This window comes from Sorex fumeus, unplaced genomic scaffold (assembly GCF_029834395.1).
Source record: "Sorex fumeus unplaced genomic scaffold, SorFum_2.1 ptg000008l, whole genome shotgun sequence".
NCBI classification, from domain to species: Eukaryota; Metazoa; Chordata; class Mammalia; order Eulipotyphla; family Soricidae; genus Sorex; species Sorex fumeus.
Window position 1 is genome coordinate 9,066,923 of NW_026606065.1, and position 21,203 is coordinate 9,088,125.

General features: G+C 37.9%; 1 protein-coding gene across 1 annotated transcript in view; it reads right to left on the reverse strand.

The window, feature by feature from the left end:
* SENP6 (SUMO specific peptidase 6) overlaps positions 1–21,203 on the reverse strand; it is a 101,243-nt gene that overhangs the window by 15,200 nt on the left and 64,840 nt on the right. Inside the window, exons 11-18 of the mRNA XM_056109749.1 lie at positions 17,700–17,870; positions 16,144–16,177; positions 15,578–15,772; positions 14,064–14,290; positions 10,547–10,656; positions 10,320–10,436; positions 4,144–4,266; positions 3,041–3,133 (exon numbers count right to left, since the gene is read on the reverse strand). Coding sequence (XP_055965724.1) covers positions 3,041–3,133; positions 4,144–4,266; positions 10,320–10,436; positions 10,547–10,656; positions 14,064–14,290; positions 15,578–15,772; positions 16,144–16,177; positions 17,700–17,870 — 1,070 coding nt within the window. The remainder of the gene's footprint in view (positions 1–3,040; positions 3,134–4,143; positions 4,267–10,319; positions 10,437–10,546; positions 10,657–14,063; positions 14,291–15,577; positions 15,773–16,143; positions 16,178–17,699; positions 17,871–21,203) is intronic.

A 21,203-nucleotide genomic window follows, 5' to 3' on the forward strand; every position in this document is an offset into this window, starting at 1 on the left:
ATGTACTCGAGACTGTTGCACTCTTCCTCCAGCCCTCCCTTCTTTCCTTATTAATCCTCAGTCATCTTAAAGACTTAGGTCACGTTAAGAGAGTAAACAGCAGCACATCAATTTCATCATTTCATCAACTCCGAGAGTCCACGCTGATTGTTGGTCACCTCAATTTTAGAAAGTTAAATGTCAATAGTATTTTAAAAATTATAAAATACAATGTAATATAGTGATTTTCAACCTACAACTATCAACCAACCCTAGTATCTTTACTGTGGGTCATTAAGTCCTGGAGGTCACAGAACTGAATATGGGGATCATTTTAAAATAAATTTACGATTAACAGTAATGATTTAATTTTTACTCTTATGCACTCAGGGTTGCATAAAAATTTCTCCCACAAATAGGGGATGTGACTTTAGAAATCCTGCATTTTAAGTTTTATTTTAAGCTGAGACAGTATAAAGTTACACTAATTTCATTCACCTAAAAAATTTTTTAGAGAATTTTTCATCAAGCTGAAAGAAGAAAACTGAATCAGATACATATATGTGATCACTTTAAACTTCTGACTAAACAGTAGTTATATTAAAAAGCAGTGGTGAAAAAGGCTAAAAAAAAACAAGTTAATTTGACTTAATATGAATTAGATTCACTGTCAAATTCCTGTCAACTCCTGAGACAATTTTTAACAAAAAGTTTTTAATTTTTACTAATTCGTTTTTGTGTTTTGAGTCACATCCAGCTGTGCTCAGGGCTATCAACTGGCTCTGTGTTTAGGAATCACCTGGGGATGCTTGAGATATCGTAGGTGATGCAGGAATCAAACCCACATGGCTGCATGCAAGACTTGTGTCTTACTACATAGTATCTATTTGCCCCACTTATAAACATTTAAGGGTTAAAAAAAAACCCCTAAAACCACTAGAAAAAACTTAAAAAAAAACAAACACACCGAAAAAGTATATGGCTACTTATCATTAAAAAAACATAGACCAGAAAATAGCTCAAGCACACTCTTGATCATGATCAATTGGGAAGCTAATCTTCCTTCTATGTCAGAACAACATTATGCCTCTTACAAAATACTTCCCTTACTCTACATATTCATTCCTCTTCCAACCATATCAAGATGGCTGGAACTAATAATAAGAGCTTCCGTCCACACGGGATCTCATGATAAAGAGGTATGTGAATCTGGTGCCACATGTTTTCCTAAAATTACATTTCCTTTTACAAACTTTTAATTTACCCATGTCAGCTTTCTGTAGAGCCCCCCCCTTCACCTACTATGCAGTTCACACGAGTTCGATGACAAACTAGTATCAAGAAACCTTATTTTCAAGAGGCAGAAAGGAACCCCCACCTAAGGGAGGAGGGATGTGGGGTGTGGCTGGTTTGAGTACGATACCCAGTGGTGCTCAGGGGTCAGTTCTGGCTCTGCACTCAGATCTTATTCCTGGCTGGCTCGGGGGACCTTATGGGGTGCCAGGGATTGAATCTGGATTGGCCACACGCAAGGCAAATATCCTTACCTGCTGTGCTGTACTACCACTCCGAAGGTGAGGTTTTAACCTTAGCGAAGCTTAAAGCTAGCTTCTCATGATAAAATACGTATTTTATTATATTTATATTTTATTATGAAGAATCTGTACTTATGTCCATAGCAATATTTTGGTCTAGCCTCCCTACCTTTTCGGCTAGGCAAATAGAGTATGCTATCTGTGACTAAAACATGGTTTTATATAGAATTTGTTTATATCATATGATTTTTTTTTTCAAAAAAGGGAATAAGCGGGGAAAAAGAGAAAAGAGTACATTTAGAAGATAATCTGGCAGAGCTAGGATTATACGACATACAATCTCACAAAATTATCAACCTCAGACAAGGTTACTCTACGATCGTGATAAAAAGAGACAAAGCAAGGCCGTTGTATAATTTGTCCAAGCAGAGACAAACATAAGGGCACAATGCAACCCACAAAATACCGAATAGCCCATTTGCTAAATGACTGCTATTTCTTAATGAAAGCAAAACCCTGCTCCCTTGAGTTCGTTCCCTAAATCACCAAACCAAAGCCCAAACTCAAGTTCTTTCAAACACTCACTTACTGAGATGCTTCATGGTGGGCCGTTAACTGTGTTTTCCCAAGATGTACTTAATAAACCTAGTTTGTTCAACTGCACTGCATGGGGGTGGGGGAGTAGGGGCAAGGGAAGAGGGAGAGAGTCTTATCTGGAGAGCAAGTAAAACACAGCAAAAGACAGATTCTTTAGCTGATGTGCTTAATGTAGTATATATGCCTATATACACGATGGTTTTAAACAAATCATTCGGATGTCTGCAACATATATAATGTTAGAATGCAATGTGACTTTAATTGAGGGGAGCAAAATCCCCTCAGTTTAACAGCATACTAATGGAGCTCTGCGCTTCAGCGTCTATCTAGACACTGGACGAAAGTAACACTAGAAAATAGCTCTAATTTTCACTAGAAACAAATGAGGCATAAATTCAGGTGTCTTTCTTTCTGATTAACAGCCAAAGCATGTTTTAAAATTAAAAACTCAAATTCGGTGTCCTAATCATCTTTCGATTAAAGTATACTTTTGAGGGGAGGGGTGTACACCCTGCAATGCTCAGGAGTTACTCCCGACTCCCCACTCAAGAATTACTCCAGGTAGTGATTGAGTGACTCCATGGAATGCTGGGGATTAAACTCCGGCATGTACCCTAGTCACTGTACTATCTCTCTGGCCCCCATTAGAGTATATTTTTTGCTACAGAACATTTGCTAGACAGTAAGCATTTTTTTCAAAAAAAAAAAAATGCCATTTCACACTGACCAATAAAACAAAAAGCATTAATCAGTTTATAAAATTTAATGTTTTCATGTATCTCAAAAGAAAATCGAGTTCTCATAAAATAAACAGTAATTATAAGTAAATGTAAAACACTTCAGAAAATAGTTTTGGAAGTGTATGTTCTTCACTTCTTGAGTACATGTTTGAAATACTGCTTCCACATTTAAAGATAATTTCTACTCACGCTTCATTGAGGGGTACAAAAATAAAATCCTTCTCGAAAATATCTACATGTCGTGTCCATGTTTTTACTCTCCCATGTCGCTTTTGCTGTATCCTGTAATACAAGCAACAAACCATCAAGTTTCTTCAATGTTTACAATTCAGTTTATATGTAGCAATGTTCAAACTAGAAGATTATTTGTTAACTCTCCACCCACCCCAAGCTTTGGGAACTGAATCCAGAGCCTCAGACATGAAAACCAGATGAACGTAATGAAAGATCAAACAGTTGAAATAAAGGATTGAGCTGTTTGGGGAAAGAAAACAACATCAACAGTGAAGCTGGAAAGATATGAAAATGCCCAGTACTAAATACAGAGGGCCGAAATATCGAGTTTTGGTTATTCACAAACTAGGGTGCAATAGATCTATTTTTAGCAATGCAGAAATAGTTCTAGCAACCACAATGAGAACAGACCATTAACTATGATAAATAAGATCAAGGAAAGCGAACATTGTTTACGTTGGATAAACTATGCACTGGTCAAAACCAGGAGCCAGTGATATTCCCACAGGGAGAGGAATTAAAATAAAAATCACTCAGGTCTAATATGTATAGCAGTATTTCCTTAACTTGTTGAAGAGTTACACAAAGAACACATTCAAAGTAAAGAATCAAAATTTTTATTATTGCGATTTTGTTTCGGGGCCACATCTGACAGTGACCGGGGCTTATTCCTGGCTCTGCACTTAGGGGTCACTCCTGTCAGGGCTCAGGAGACCAAATATGGTCCTGGGATCAAAAACAGATGTTATGTTAGTCACTTGCAAGGCCCTTACCTGCTGTACTTTCTGCCTAAGCTTCAGATAGTCTTAAATATGAATGGCAACATACAAGATAAACTGAGCGTCTTGATTTAAAAGTATCCATGTAATTTTTTTAACCATTAAAGAAATCAGATAAATACTCATTTAGATATTAGATCTACATTTTAATTCCAAGTATTTAAAAATCTTTAGATCATAAATTTTATAAAAACTGTATTGTCTTTATGCAAGTAGTGATTTTCACTACTCTTATGTGATTTAGTACAATCATCAATATTTTCAAAGGGCTTAACTTACGATAGATTAGTTGTTTCATGTACATTTCTTCTCTCTCTCTGATTAAGACGTTTATAGAAAAAGGAACTGAATATATGAATTCGGTCAGCTTCTTCTTTCTTCAGTTTTTCAAGCACTAAATATCTAGTAAGAAATTTTTAAGAGGTAAATTAAGTTGGTATTAAAGTGGAAGAGTGATGAGATCAATTCAATCAATATCCCTTAGCATGCAAACATTTTAAGTTTACTTCACATTCTAAACAATAACTGGTTATTCTCAAGTAATCAAGTGAGATATACAAGTAAAACTGACTTGAAAAGGTCTAACCTTTCAAAAAGTGAAGCATTATGAGTATTCAACTGCAAGTTTATTTATTAAAAATTTGTCATTATTGTGTGTGTGGTACAGAAGGTTAAATCCAAGACCTCATACAGTGAGGCATTTCTACCACTGAATCGCATGTCTGGGAATGACAAAATGCTGAAAAATTATCAATGAAAAAATAACGTGCTATATTCACACAAGAGATTATTCAGAAATGAAAAGAAATAACAGACACAAGCTAAAACACAGAACTTTAAAACATTAGGCTAAATAAAAGATCATCACAAAGGACCCCCACATTCTGTATATATGAAAAGTTTTGAAAATGAAACTCCAGATATAAGATTGTCATTATCATTTTGGTGACCTCTATCAATGTTGTTGAAAGCAAAACAACTGGTGGACGACCCAATATGTGAACCACTACCCATGTTAACAGACTGAAAGTAAGGAGCCAGTTATCATGTGATTCCTGGGATCCTTGTGACTTCTGGGGCCCTTGTGATTCCCAATGCTTTGGAGTGCTTGCTTTGAAAGCATTATATAATAACCTCATTATTACTGCCTCATTGACTGTGAGGATGGTTCCAATAGCCCTACCGTTTGTGTCTGGTAGTGTGCTATCTACGATCCCTGACACCAAGGACAATTTCTGATCACATTATAGCCAGATATGAGCATAAACTGCAACCTAAGGGGTGTGACTTACAGCAAACACTGCCAACTAAAAAATGAATATGCAAGCAGAATGAATCCCCCCGCCAGCAAGCACCACAACTGAGTGTATGAGCGTCATAAACTGAACCATCAACTCTTGGACACCTCAACAAATATGTGTTAAGCACCGGAACATGTGTGTTGTGGCCAATATTTAACGTAACAAGGGCAAAGGACAGTATTTTAAAAGTGAGAATTTATTCTTCATAAACAAGGGCCCTACCTGTCCCCATCTGGTAGCAAACCAGTGGCATCCCTGCAGTTATCCAGCACTTCACTGCCCCCACAGAGCATAGTAAAGTGTACAAGGAGATCCCACCTCCTTCTGTTTCCGTTATCCCTCTTCAAGCTAGTCTTGACTCCATGCCAATCCACAGGACTGAAGCTGTGGTTCCTTTCAGTCATGCCCAGGCAAGGGTCTTCCACTAGCTAGCCAGGTGTGCATGATGTAACCCTTAGCAATCTTCAGGCACTTGTGACTTTAAATTCCTTGACTGCCACCATGGCCAGCTTGGGGTCAGCATGAGAGCTGAGCTGTGACTGGAAATATTCCCCACCAGCTCCCACAGATGCGCAAAGCTGTTGGACTGCAACAGCACAGGTAGTGCCAGGAACTGGAGAACATGTCCCATGTTGCCAATGGGGCTCAGTCAATGTAAGCACCACAACTGGCGCCAGCCATTGGAGACTATGAAACCCTGATTGCTGCCAAGGTCTGGGTGATCATGATACCCCTGTAGGTGACAGGCACTTGACACTGCAAACCCATATTCTACGTCCAAGGCTTCTTGACCTTGATGCCATAGTCAATGCCACAAACATTTGCAGTAGTAAGAACCAGCTGATACCCAGGCCCAATCAACCTTGGTGCTACAGCTGATGCAAGACATTACTAGAGCAAACCTCCCCCCAACGCACACAAATCTGCTCAAACTGAACCAGTCACTGATCCAGCTCAAACTGAACCCGTCAAGCCATTGCCGGTCACGTAAGGACTTCGAACTCCTGGTCACCAGAAGACCAGCCTGCTCATACCTGGATCCAGGCTCTCACTGACCACATAATAAAGAAACAGGAACTTGAATCGATGGATTTGTAACTGTAAGGTCCCAAACTTATCTGTTCTACCATCACCCTCCTAGGGGGAAAATAAATGTCAATCATCTCTTGGAAATCTATCTTTTATAAGTAAACAGAATTTAGAAAAAAAAAAAAACAAACCCAAATCTACTAATGCTTAACAAATGCACCAGAGGTCACTAGCAACACCCCCGTTCCGGGTTAAACCAGTTCACTCCAGATAAGTAGCATGGTCCACTTAAGAGAAAAGAAGAAAGACTGATCTAGACAAAAGTCTGGTAAAAACTCCCATGGTAACAGAGCTATTTAAATCACTTGAAGACCAAAGCAACAATCCAAATGACGCTTACTATAATGTGGAAATCAATGGAAAATAACTCCTGCAAGGACCTGAACAAATCAGTATAAAGAAAATTCAAACAACTCAAAGTGAAAAACAGAGTCAGAAAGCTAAAAATTCTATAAAGGTGCTCAGCAGCTGAACGGCAGAAGCTGGAAATCAAATTAGTGAAACAGAACCAGGTTTCTTTTCGATTTTTCTTGGTTTTGAGGGCCACGCACAGCAGAGGTCTGGGCTTCCTCCTAGCTCTGTGCTCAGGGGTCACTTTCGAAGGAGCTTGGGTATTCACAGATGGTGCCAGCCATCAAACCTGGGTTGGCCTTGTGCGTGGCAAGCACCCTACGCAAAGAACTGTCACTACTGGTCCTGGGACAGAGCTTCTTAAACTTTTCTGTACTTCAGCTTTTGCCTGTGAAATGCAATACAGATAAGCACTGCCAGAAACATCTCGTATTCATCATGTACTCGATTCTGAATTACGTTTTGGTCATTGCACATACGGAAACCTCTTACTATTGCTAATTTTTCGTGACTCCCCCAGTCAGTTGAATAATCATGGGATCGTGACCCACAATTTAAGATACCTGGACACAGGATAGAAGGTACCAGAAACCGTAAGAAAGGCAATTTTTAATGATGTTAACATAAGAGAAAATGGCAAGGAAAAAAGGTAAAAAATAAATGGGATTATATCAACTAGATGCCTCTGCATAACAAAAAACTTCATTTACACAAAAATATATTCTATTAAATGAGAAAATATCTGCACACTATATATCTGAAAAAGCACTAGTATTTAAAAAAATATATAAAGAACTCATAAATCCAACAATAAAACTCTAATTAAAAAAAAGGCCAGTTAAACACTCCCCAAAGAAGACATACAGATGAACTTATTTAAAAAAAAAAAAGCTCATTATCACTGATTATCACAGAAAGGCAATAAAAATAAATTGTCATAAGAAATAAGAAATGAGTAGTGATACCTGGAGAATACAGAAAAATAAATTGTCATGCAATATTGGTAGGAAGGTTAATCGGTTCAGCCTCAATAGAAAATAGTACAGCAATCTCTTGAAATATTAAAAATTGGGCCTACCGTATCACCAGCAATTCCACTCCTAGGCACCTATCTACAAAACACAGAAACACTAATCTGAAAGGACATAGGCACACTCTATTCCCTGCCATGCTACTTTTAGCAACTGAAACACAAAAACAACTCAAATGACCGATGACAGAAGAACATGTAAAGAAGTGGTTTATACTCAGATGTAAAAAAAGATGAAGTTCTGTGTTCTGTGTTCTAATAATAATTATGCCAATAGAAGGGATACTAAACAAAAATCAAGAAGAAAAATAAAGCTTGGGGCCTGAGAGAGAGTAGAGCGGGTAGTGCCCTGTATCTGGCCACCCAGGTTCATTCACCCACATCCCATATGATTCCTTATGCCCCCGGGGAGTAAGTCCTGAGCAGAGCCTGGGGTTTAATGGACACCTGGGGACACCACTAGGTGTGGCCCCAAAACAAAAACAAAACAACAAGAAAAACAAAAAGACAAATCTTACCCTGAGATCCTCTCCTCAACAAAGCAATGGAAAAGACAACAGCAAAGGAAATCAAACCCTTGACCTAACTGCAAACTATCAAAGGGCTGAAAGAGACCAGAATATTAAAAGAGTGAGGGAGGAAAGAACTGAGAGATTAAACAGGGTTTGTTAAAAAGCATGCCTGGGTTCACATGCCTGACCCCAGTTAGAACACCGGAGACCATGCAGTTCTAACTCCGGTATCATTGCTGGCGGTAGCCATGGTGGATGCCCCAGGGAGGACACAAGGGTTTTAATGGACAGTGGTAGACAGTATAACTTGTGTTACATGCTAGATATGACAACATACATTTGGAAGTATAAAACTGTTTTGTTAAATTTCATCATCTTAAAAATCAAGCTTGCCTAATAAAAATTGACAACATAAGAATTTATATCTATTCTCCAATGTGAAACTGTAAGCTTTTCAACTGTGAATGGGTAAAAATAGAAAATCAATGTTTATATACAATGTTTATATACACTGCCACTTACACTGGTCATAGCAGGCAGTATAAAATGTTTTGTTTCCACTCCATAATTTAGGAATTACATGTGTTATATAAAAAGTAGCAGGTCACAAATGGACTATGTGTTAAACCGTGCCACCATGCCTGCCCAGAGGGGAAAGGGTGTTGACCCACTCGCCTGCTCCTCTCTGGAAAGAAAGATGGCGGTCGCACGGGAGCCTTGTGGACAGCAGGTTTGATCCGGGGGCGGGGGGCGGCAGGGGCCTCATGGGAAGGGGGGCATAATGGACCGTCCTCCACGCCCGACCGAGGTCGCCAGCTGCCCCCCACGAGCGGCTCTCCGGCACGGCCACGACTCCAGAGCACAGAAACCAATCTCTTAACTATCTAACTTTTAATAGAAATACTTCCAGGGTTAATAACTAAAACAGCAGAAATCCAAAACATCATTTTATTCTTAAACCAAGCTGTAGAAAGCAAATCATTTCACAACACTGTTTCAGCATATCTGATTGGGGCGGGGGCGGGGGGGGGGGGAGGGGAGGGGGGTGTCATAAACTCTAAACAATAATTGTGTATCTTCTATCGAAACAATGTATCTAGTCAAAGTAGATAGAGTATTAACTAGAACTCATCTGCCACACAGGAATTGGGAGGGGTGGGAGGTGGGGTTCTATTGGGGTTCACGGTTAAAAATAAGTATTGGTAAAGGGAAATGTGTTTGATACTTACATGACTGAGACCTAAACCCGAAAGCTCTGTAATTTTTCCCACAGTGATTCAATAAAGAAATAAATTATAAAAAAAAAAAAAAATAGCAGGTCCTTTACTGAAAACCACCAATCTTCATGCATAGTGAACATGTGTGTCAAAATGAATTTGTAAACTCAATACTACTTTTCTAATCAAAATATTTAACTTTTTAATGTTTTGTTCCTAAACTATAAATCATAACCATAAATCTAAAAAAAAATTAAAAACTAAAAATTAATGGACTATTCCAATAGTTAATTTCATATATTTTATATTTACATATATAACATTTTAAAATTACCAATTAGAAAACACAAAAATTTATTAAGGTGTAAACATTGCACAAACATTTATACGCATCTCTATTATTAATCAAGATATAATCTCTTTCAGGAAAGCTTATTATTCCTTTGTATTTTCCAATCCCAGAAGAGAATAAAGCATTCATTTTGTGTTTTGTCTGTGCCATGTTAAGGCTTCTTTCTCTTTGAACCCACTCCCGAACTTGTGTTGTCCGTAAGATCATGAATTTCTAAAATAGTGCTTGGCACTAAGTTGGTACCTGGTAACCTTTTACTGAATAGAACAAAATCATACACTTGGCTTGCTCAAAATATTATTTCCTAACTTAGAATAGTACTTTACAGACTTCACACATTATAACAACTATCATTTAATAATATTTTGCATGTGCCAAAAATTTTTCCTACCACTTGGTATCTAATATTCAATTCTCACAATCCCTTTTATATGATTATTGCCATTTTAAAAGTGAGGAATCATGGAAAGAGAGTAGTAAATTTTTCAGTGCTTCATACAAAATGGCAGTGCTAAAAGTCAAAATCAGTTTTGACACTAGGAAACCAAGATACATATTACATTGATAAGCATTTGCTTAAAGATTAGAAGAAAATTAACTTACTTCAAATAAAAGTCTATAATAACATCATTTAAAAATTCTCCCTCATTCAGACAGTGCAGGTCCTCATTAGTAACAGAGATGCCTCCCTTAGCTGGTGGTGCTGGATATACTATCAATCTGGAACAAAATGTAAAAATTAAGTAAACAAATTCATACTTAGGCATATAATTTAGTCGGACTAACACATGAAATTTAAAAGTGTCACAAACATAAAGGAATTGTCTCACTTTTCTACTGGGCCAATGAAGATGGTATGGTTCTCTCCAGTTTCTTCATCATCATCAAAAAACTGGAATTCTTGTTTATTCTTCATCTGTATTTTAGATTCAAGGGGCACCTGATAAAGGAAATTAACATAAATTTATAAACTGGGAATTGTGTATGTTTCTGTTTCAGGGACACACCCAGCAATGCTCGAGGCTTACTCCTGGCTCTATACTCAGGAATCACTCCTGGCAGGACTCAGGAACCATATATAGTGCTAGGATCATCACCTGGGTAAACCACATGCAGGGCAAGCACCCTCTTGTACTACTGCTCTGGTCCAGGAAATGTTTTGCACCCTTGTACCCTTAAGCATCCATGCCAGACTGAATCATCAGGTTCACACAGACAGGCCAGAATCAACAATACCCCATTTTTTGTTTTTAAAGAGCAAGAAGTCAAGACCGCGTCTCAATTAAAAAAAAAAAAGAAACAAAACAAGCCCCTCCCTACCCCCCCAATCATGTAACATGGACAATCATGGTTCAGAAGTGGTGCCTCTCTTGAAGGCATGAGATTTTGAGCTGGATCGCCAGCAAGTTCCACACGCCAAACACAATCCTAATGGCACCGTTTAAAATCCCTAATGTCATAATACTGTGCAGTCTCTAGTACAATGCAACCAAATGTTTGTATTGGCACAACACGAAGTGTGTGGACAGCTGAGAGTACCAGTATCAAAGATGGAAGCATCAATACCAAATATTACCAAGTCCTTGCAACAACAAAGAAGGCAAAGATAGGTATGCAAAAGCGACGGTCTTCCATTATCTTCTCTAACTGCCATATGTACAATAGCGTCTTTCTAGTACTAAATCTCTGCTACCCATATTAGAATAGAGGACCAGTAACTCCCAGGATCAGATACTGGAGCGTTTTTCTTCTAGTAGCAGAAGTCTCTCTAAATCAGTGGATACGAGAGGCTCAGGTAAGGTGTAATGAGCTTCAATTCTCCAAAATAAAGGGAACTTTAAGCAAGCGGATGCTGGCACCTACTCCTGGTAGATCACTCCAGGATGTGACTTAATTAACAAAAATCACATCACAGTTTCAATGTGATAAAGGAAAAGTCTAGTGAAACTTGAGTCCATCTATTCGACTCCAGTTAAAAGATCCACTGTTTGATCTTTTCCTGCTCTAGAGTCAGTTTTGGAAAAGAAGGTCTTGCTCAACTTAACCAAGACTGTGCCTTGTAACTCATTTTAAAACTGTCGCCAGGTTGAAATATGGTATATTTATATGGAAAACATTTAAACATTCCCAATAAATTAAGTTAGCAAAATTCGTTCGCTTTAGTAGGAATAAATTTAGAGTAAGTTATCTGTAACTAATATTGCAAGTTAAAATTACACCATGTTTACCACAGCACTTTGGCTTTGGCTCAGGCGACTCCAAAGTTATCTTGAATCCAGTGTTACAAGAATTGAACTCAAATGATCACCATCAAGATCAAAGGTGTAAGTTTTCAACAACACATATATAAATGTACAACACTATAAAGGACCCAGATACTATTATTTTTCCTTGAAGGGAAGCCTACCTAACAGCACTGAAGGGTCCAGGATCTACTTTCAGCTTTACAAAGTACACACCTGATAGATCAGTGCTTGGGCCAAGCAACGCACTTCAGTGCAGCTAGGGTCCAATGGCGCTGGGTGGGTGGGGGGTGGGGGGAGGAAGGGGTGAACACACCCACAGAGCTGAGTCACACTTGGTGGTAGTGGGTACATACAATACCAGGGATTAAATGCTGGGTTTCATTCCTGCCAAATACGTACTCCAGCCATCTAAGCTATCTCCCTAACCTCCTAAAGCTCATTATCTGTATTGGAGCCAAAGGCATCACTGACAAGCACTAGCAAATTTAAGAAGGAGGAACAATCTGTTTGAATGTAGTCATATAGGTACATGTACATTCAATGTTGGGGAAACAGAAAACAGGACGAAAGAAAAAGAAAAGCAGATGAGAAGTAAAGAGAAAAACGGAGTTTGGAAGGATCTTAAAAGGCTTCCAAGATTTTATAATCAAGTACTATTTGTCACAAGTCATTCACCTACCATTAATGTTTTGATACAAATTAGCTAAAAATATATATATGTATATATAAAATTATGAAATTAAATAAAAAAAGATTGAATTGAAGATGCTTCTAGACCCCACACCAGACTGCGTCATCGGGTGAATCCAGAACCCGCCCAAACAAGAGCACAGGCAGCTGAAAACTTCCACACTCCACAATCACTGCCATGATCACTGCCAGACTCCACTGTTTGGGACAAGCTGCATCCTGAAACTTATCTGTTGAAAAATTCAGGTATACAGGTTTTGTAACTGAAATCTCCATACTTACAGAGATAGGTTACCTCCCCCCATATCCCTGTACTTCTGGAAGCCTCAGCAATCATACCCAAGAACCACCTCTGGTCCCAAGTAAGCTAGTAACCAGCCATGATCCAGACACTCATAAATAAATCTCGAAAGAGATGAACAAGTTGCTGAGATGCTTCAGAACCTGAGCCAGGCTAAGTCATCTGGGGCACCTGGGGGTGGGAGGGCTGGCGGGGAGGGGAAGGGATGAGCCCACCACCCACCCACTCAAATAAAGCTCGAGCAGCCAAAAACCTCCACACTCACAATTACTGCCATGTTCAAGGCCAGACTTCATTGCTCTGAACAAGTCTCATGCAAAAATTAAACTGTTGAAAACTCAAGTATGTGGATTTTGTGACTGAAATCTCTAAACTTTCATGGAGTCAGGGATGGGCTACCTCCCCCCATCTCCATTTACTTCCAGAAGCTTTGGCAGTGATGCCCATGAACCACCTCTGACCCCAAGGAAGCTCATTAACTGGCCATCATCCAGAGACTTGTAAGATCTCAAAAGAGGTCAAGAAGTTGCAGAAATGCTTCCTGACTCAGGGCTAGGATAATCATTCGGAGCACCCAATGTCACCATCTAATTAAAAATTCAACTCCAGCTGTTACCACATTAAAAATTTTGGTCTTCCTGGAGTAACATCTCAAACTCTACATCAGTGATAAACCAGGAGTAGCATACCACATTGGATGAAATGTAAAGTAGAACCAACCAATCTTGACTGAGAAAATATAAACACACATGGCTTAACCTATAACAACATGTTAGTAATCTCTTTACACAAGGTCTTTCAGACTCCATGGTGAGACACAACAATCTTCCCAAACTATCAAGTTTTGATCATTATTTGTTAATTATTTATAGCAAGCAATATAAATTATTCAGGGTCTGCTATAAGGGAAGGCTTGAGATAGTTTGGGAAAATTGGAAATAATGGTAGAGAAAAGGTGCAATGGTGGTGATATTCGTGTTGGACTATTGACAAATCATCATAAAAAAACATGCAAACGAAAAAAGATTGAACTCTGAAATAAGCAACATAATGAAACAAATTTCCCTTTAAAACTGTTATTTTAATTATAACATTTAAAATAATAATTACATTTTTTATTTTGCTTTCTTTTTGCACACAAGTTCCTTTGATGCTTTCTTCATAAGTTTTTGTACAAGCAACAAGTCTGCTGTTGGCTTCTTCAAAGGGAATTTTTGCAAAAAAATTGGACACATTATTTTTTATACCAATGTCGTTAATGATATTTTCAAATATTGTGTTTGCCTGAGGATCGAGGCCATTTTGAAAAATTAAAATTATGTACTTTTCTTCCAAATCTGAAAAAAAAAACATAAATGTTAGACTCTTAAAACTTACGTAGATGTTAACAATAGTAACAGCTAACCAGTATCAGCATAAATCCTGGTATAAATGTTCAAAACAGCATTTGGCATACAATAAATACACAATAAATCCTAGAATAAAGAGCAGTGAAAGTGTTCTTTGAAAATTCACATAAGTTAAAGAAAAAGGAACCAGAATACATTACCTGAGCAGCAGCTCCGCAACAAATCTATATAACAAATCTACAGATGAATGGTGCTACTTACTTCATCTGATGGAATCTGAAGATGCTTAATTTTCAATATTTTCAATGAATATTTTCTTTGTCAAACATAAGTAAATGCCAAATGTAATAGTAGGAACACTAGAGATTTTACTGCAAAAACTATTACTAATGTGTCAAAATTTTTTTTTCCCTTTTTGGGTCACACCCAACGTTGCACAGGGCTTATTCCTGGGTCATGTACTCAGGAATTACTCCTGGTGGTGCTCGGGGGACCATATGGGATGCTGGAAATTGAACCCAGGCTGGCCAAGTGCAAGGCAAACGCCCTACCCGCTGTGCTATTGCTCCAGTCCTGTATCAATTCTTATTGCTTTAATAAAGCTATCACTTACTCATAATTAAGCTGAAACAGCAAAGATTGTTGAACAGTTTTAGGTTATAATCAGTCATGCTATGCCATAAAAGAGGTGATGAGGTACAAACTAGAGGACCACATCTATCTGTGGAAAGAGATGAGAACCCAGTCTATGAGCCTTCCTATTCCAAACATTTATGGACTCAAAATTTATATGGCTGGGGGCCAGAGCAATAGTACAGAGGGTAGGGCATTTGCCTTGAACGAAACTGACCCAGGTTCGATCAACAGCATGCCATATGGTGCCCCAAGCACTTCCAGGAGTAATTCCTGAGTGCAGAGACAGGAATAACAACCCCTGAGCATTGCTGGGTGTGACCTCAAAAGCAAAAAAAAAGACAAAAAAAAAAAAAACCCGCTTATAGGTGCATTAAGAAAATTCACTTTATTCAGAATAAACAATATTAATACAATCATCTTGAGTTTGAACATACTTTAAAAACTTTTTAAATGAGTTAACCTGGATTTACCTTCAGACCTATCATTTTCTGTGGCCTTATCTGTAAAATGGGGAATTTAGTACTTATCTTACAAAGTCACCTTAAGGATCCTAGATAATATACTCTATTCTAAGGCATATATCAACATACACATACATTCTTCTGTTCAATTAATTGTACTCTGGTCTACATAACTTACTTTTTAATTTATTTGTTCCTTTGCAATCATTCCAAACTTTATTCTCCGCATTCATTTGCAGCTGCATGCTCAGTTTTTCATAAACTGCTGGTACTGTCTGAAGAAACACTACTGGTAATTTTCGAACATTACACCATTCACATTTAGTTAAATCAGAGGTATATAAAGTAATCCCTACAGGATCATTTTCTGGTTCTGGAAAAAACAGGAAACAGAAAAGGAATCGATTCTTAAAGAAAGCAAACTAAGTGGGGAACACTGTAAGTAAATACTATTTCAAGTTAAACATATATTTACAATGCTCTCTGTGAACAGTGAGATTTTTCCCAAAGATAGAAAAATCTTTAAAAACATCTTAAATGAACTTCTACATTTTCTTTATGAATAAAAAGAGACTACAGTTGGGTGTTCTGACAATTACAAAATGAACTTATACCATCAAGATACATACACCCTTGTTTAATAGATATATGCTGCATTGATCTTTATAATTATCATTTAGCCATTTATCTCTATATGTACTTTAGTATAAACAATGCTTAGATAAAGACATTAAAATAGCTTACCTTCTAGCTGTATCTTGATAAAATCTAAACAAAGCTGAAAAGTATGATAAATTAGTACCAAGCATAGGTTCATAAAGACTGTGCTACAAATATTCTAAATGACATGTTTTCTGGGATCTAAACTATGGAGGGAGGAGAAACGGAACCATCTACAAAGTACTTAAACATAAAATGAGATCACGCCCCTTCTCATGGAGAAAGGCAGCTTTAGTAGCTGAAGGATGGTCCAACGGCTTAAGGTGCTGGCTTGCATGGCAAGCACAGGCTGTGAGATTCCCCCCTTGCCTGACCCTTGTGCCAAGGTGATCAAAACAGTCCCGAGATCAGGGACAGGTGATCAGGATTATGATCCCTTGGCAAAGGGGAGAGGGGGTATACACATACACACACACACATACACACACACACACGAGTTAAAAAGAAAGAAAAAGACTTCACATTGTCAAAAAGTTTACGAAATATTACAATGAGCATTTGAATACTCCTTACCTAGATTAATTAACTGTTAATATAACTAACTAACTGCACTCCAGACCAAAGTGTACATTCTTAAAGATATGAACTTACATAGATAGGCACATACTAGAAAAACCAAAGTGAAAACCTAGTTTAAGACATTAGCCAGGAAAAATACCCAATAGGCAAGCTAATCAACAACAGCTAACTTCAGGTAGTATAAAATAAAGTCCTATAAATCTACCAAAAATGGATAGAAAAATGCATGGCAAGAAAAAAAATGAATACTGTGAAAATGAGATTTTACTAAAAGTTCAAATCAAAAAGATTTGTGAGCCAGAGTGAATATTACAGGAGGTAGGCATTTGCCTTGCACTTGGTCAACCCAAGTTGGCAACTCGTACAGTTCCTCAAGCACTGCCAGGTGTAATTCCTGAGTACAGAGCCTGAGCATAGCCAGTGAGGCCCAAAAACCAGAGAGAGAGAGAGAGACAGAGAGACAGAGAGACAGAGAGACAGAGAGAGACAGACAGACAGACAGACAGAATGAGAGAACGAGGGGGGGAATATGAAGTGGACTTCGGCAGTAGAATGACAAGCAGACAGATATGACCAGTGCAATAAAGGAACTAAAGAAAGCGCTTTTGTCATTTAGTTACATAACCAATTCAAAAGCAGCACTTCTAGAGCAATCATTAATTAATGTCAATATTGTGTTATGGAGAGTCCTATTGTTTCAAGACATTTTTCGGCAGATTCCCCAACTATTGGACTACTTTATGCCTCATTACAGTTTAAATATTCTTTCTTGCAATAAGCTGGCATGAGAAAAAACATAAATATGCTGAAGGCATTATTAATTTACAAAGAGTAAGAAGTATCTTATAAAGAATGTCAATATCTTCAGCATAATTTTTTACTCATTAATTTTATGAGAAATTATTAATAGTTGCTTATACTCCTAATAGAAAACTCTGAAATAATTCTAATATTTTATTTCTTATTTTAATTTTAAAAATTAACAATATTACTATTAGCAATAGCAATTCTACTTTGAATCATGTAACTGGTATAGCAAAGGGCTAAAAAAATGTACTTACAATTACAGGCTCTATTAATAGCCTGAAAAGAGTTCCTACTCGTATACTTCGACAGTTCAAAATGACACTGCCAAATTTACTTTGGCAGCTTAAAGATACAGGATCAACTACAGGTTCTTGAGAAATCACTTTGCGACGTTTTAGAGGTGTGCTGATAACAGAATTACCAAACTGAAAAGGCAGAGAAAAAGTTTGACTTAGTAAGTTACTAAAGCAAGGGTGTAAACAAAACTACAAACTTGCAAGATCCAAAATAATAAAATGATCAAAACATAAAGTTAGTTTTAACAGTATAAAGTGACTTAAAAATATACTCAGTGCATACAACGATAAAAACTTTATAATCATATTACTCTAGTTATTTCTTTAATAAGTCAGGGATAGTACTCTGGGAATCAGACTACCTTGGTTCAAATCAGAGCTGTTATCACTTTTAATAATCTAACAAGGCTATATTAATAATCCCTTCAAGGTTTGGTTTTCAAAACTGTACAACTGAGTATCTACTATAAAAAGTTAATACAAATAACTAAATTTCATGTAAAGTATAATTGTGGATGAAAAGTGGTAATGGTGCAAGTTCTTGGATTAAATCATTTAAAAAAAGGTACAATAAGAGAATGGTTACTTATATCGTAAATCTTTTAGATTAAAAAAAATTAGGATCGGGAAAGATAATACAGCAGGTAAAATATTTGCCTTACACATGGCTGACTGGAGTTTGATCCCCAGCACTCACCAAGGGTGATCCCCGAGTGCAGAGCAAAGGATTAAACCCTGTGCACTGCCCTGTGCTCCTTCTACACCCCATTTTTTTTTTTTAAGAATCTGTCAGTTGTGAGGATCATGTCCAAAGCTGGGCCTATGTCAGGTTTTGCTGGAGTGAGGAGGAAGGGGGAGGATTGAAGAAATACAGTGTAAACTTTAGGCCTTACACATATGACTACCTCTACTTAAGCTACATTCCAGGTTACACACCTCTCTAAAAATTTTAACTTGCACTAAATTCAGATTTTAATCACTTCCAAAGAGCAACTTAATCACAGAATAAAATAATTTATATAAGCATTTAATTTCAATCGAAGTAATTAAAACTGTTGCTAAAAGCTTTATCATCACAAGAATAAAATTATCTTCACAGATAACAAGAGAAAAAAAAAATCATGCCATAGACTGTCCGTTATCCCTCGACAGACATTTTTGTAACTGTCAGTAAAAACAAAAATCTAAATAAAATATAATGTATACATATATATGTCCGTACACTGCTTTTAGATTTAACCAATCTTTTATTTATGAATAAAACCTACTAGAAGTTTTAAAACTTTCAAAATGTGGTATAAAGATAGTACAGATTTTAAAGCAACTGCCTCACACGTAGGCAATGCCAGATAGATCCCTGGCAACTCATATGGTCTGGACTTTCACACTGCCAGGATCTGTGAGCAATGAGACAGGGTAAACCCTGGACAGTATCAGGCATATGGTCCAAAAACAAACAACTTTTAAAAAAATTCTCAAAAAAAAAAACTTAGCATAGTAATCAAATAATTTAATGACAACTCCAACTAAATCCATAGTAGAAGAATTAAGCCTAGAAACTGGGTAGTCCTCTCAAAAATGCCTCTTAAATACTGTTGCAGAGTGCCTGTCTATCTGGAAACTGCTCGCCAACAAATTCTAACATATAAAAATAATTATTTAACTGAACATATCTATAACAGATGGGGGGCTGGAGGGATAGCACAGCGGTAGGGCGTTTGCCTTGCACACAGCTACAATGGCCGAATCGGGTTCAATTCCTCCGCCCCTCTCGGAGAGCCCGGCAAGCTACCGAGAGTATCTCGCCCACACGGCAGAGCCTTGGCAAGCCCCCCCCCCCCCCGTGATGTATGTATTCGATATGCCAAACACAGTAACAACAAAATCTCCAATGGAGACGTTACTGGGCCCGCTCGAGAAAACTGATGAACAATGGGAGGACAGTGATACAGTGACAGTGATCTATGACAGGTATCTTGAGCTCCTTTCTGACCATTCCCCATGATACACTAATCTCTAATGAGTACTTTTGCCATTAAATCTTAGAACGTTGTATTTACAATCAAATTATCCTCTAGCACAATTATAACAAATCAACACAAAAAGCATTCCATTCCTACAAACACTGATCAGGATAAAATACTTTTAATTTTTCAGCCATCTGATAGTTAACAGATGTGTTTTAATTTACAGATCAATATATTTCTATGGGGGGGGGGGGAACGCCACACACCTAAAACCTGCAGGAATCAGAGGGGCCACAGGAGAGTCCAGGAAGTACTAAGCCCAGATGATGTAACCCTCGGGGTGAGTGAATGGCACTGGCTCACGTTCAGCAGTATGGGGTTACTTAGTAAGTAGCCAGTTAACCACTCTTGCTGGAAACTAAACCCAGGTTCTCATGTATGAAAGATACACACTGCAGGTGCGAATTACTGCCCCAACCCTACCTCAATACCTTTCAGATACTCCCACTTTATTTTTTTCTAAGGTTGGCATTAATTTCTTGGCTTTTAATTAAAATACTGATAGAAGAAAAACTCTGTCACGCAATTTATTTTCCCTATTTTGCATTTACCCATATTTTACTCACAATATACTTAACCCAATACATGAATCTGCTTATTTCCAATTTCTGTGCTAAAATGCCTGGGAAAACATCTTCAACATCGTACTAAATATACAATTCAAGGTCACAGGGAGAGCTCAGAACTCAGAAATTCATCCATGTGGCAAGGACTCCAGTTTTATCTACTGCACTGGATGCCTCTCCACCCCGGAGACCTGCAGGTAGCACTGGTAGTCCCAAGCAGTGGTGTGGTGTCGGACCTTACAAATGAACCATACATCGCTGAGTATCACCAAAGGCAGCCTCCAGGGACCCTCAGTACTTTCTGGGAAGCCCAAGACAACGTAAACTTTAAATATTCATTCAAATAAATCTTACAGCATTTTTTTGATTTTCATTTCCCCATCTCAAAATATATATGCATATTTCCATATTTTATAACAAAACATGTATACATTCTATTATAAAAATGGGTACTACTAAGAATTAAACCTGGGACGCACACATATAAGGTACTACTGCGATGATAAGGTATGATTATTTTTTTTTTTAAAGTTCTTTTTCCAGGAGCCGGAGCAATAGCACAGCGAGTAGGGCGTTTGCCTTGCACACAGCCAACCTGGTTCGATCTCTGGCATTCCATATGGTTCCCGAAGCACCACCGGGTGTGACCAGGTGTGAGTAATTCCTGAGTGCAGAGCCAGGAGTGCCCCCTGAGCATCGCCGGGTGTGACCCCCAAAAGAAGCAAAAAGAAAAAAAAAGTTCTTTTTACAGGCCCAAGAGAGCATGGTTTGGTGGGCGCTTGTCTTGCACACAGTGACCCCAGATTTAATCCCTGGCACCACATATGACCCATGAACCCTGTCAGGAGTGATCCCTGGGCACGGAGCAG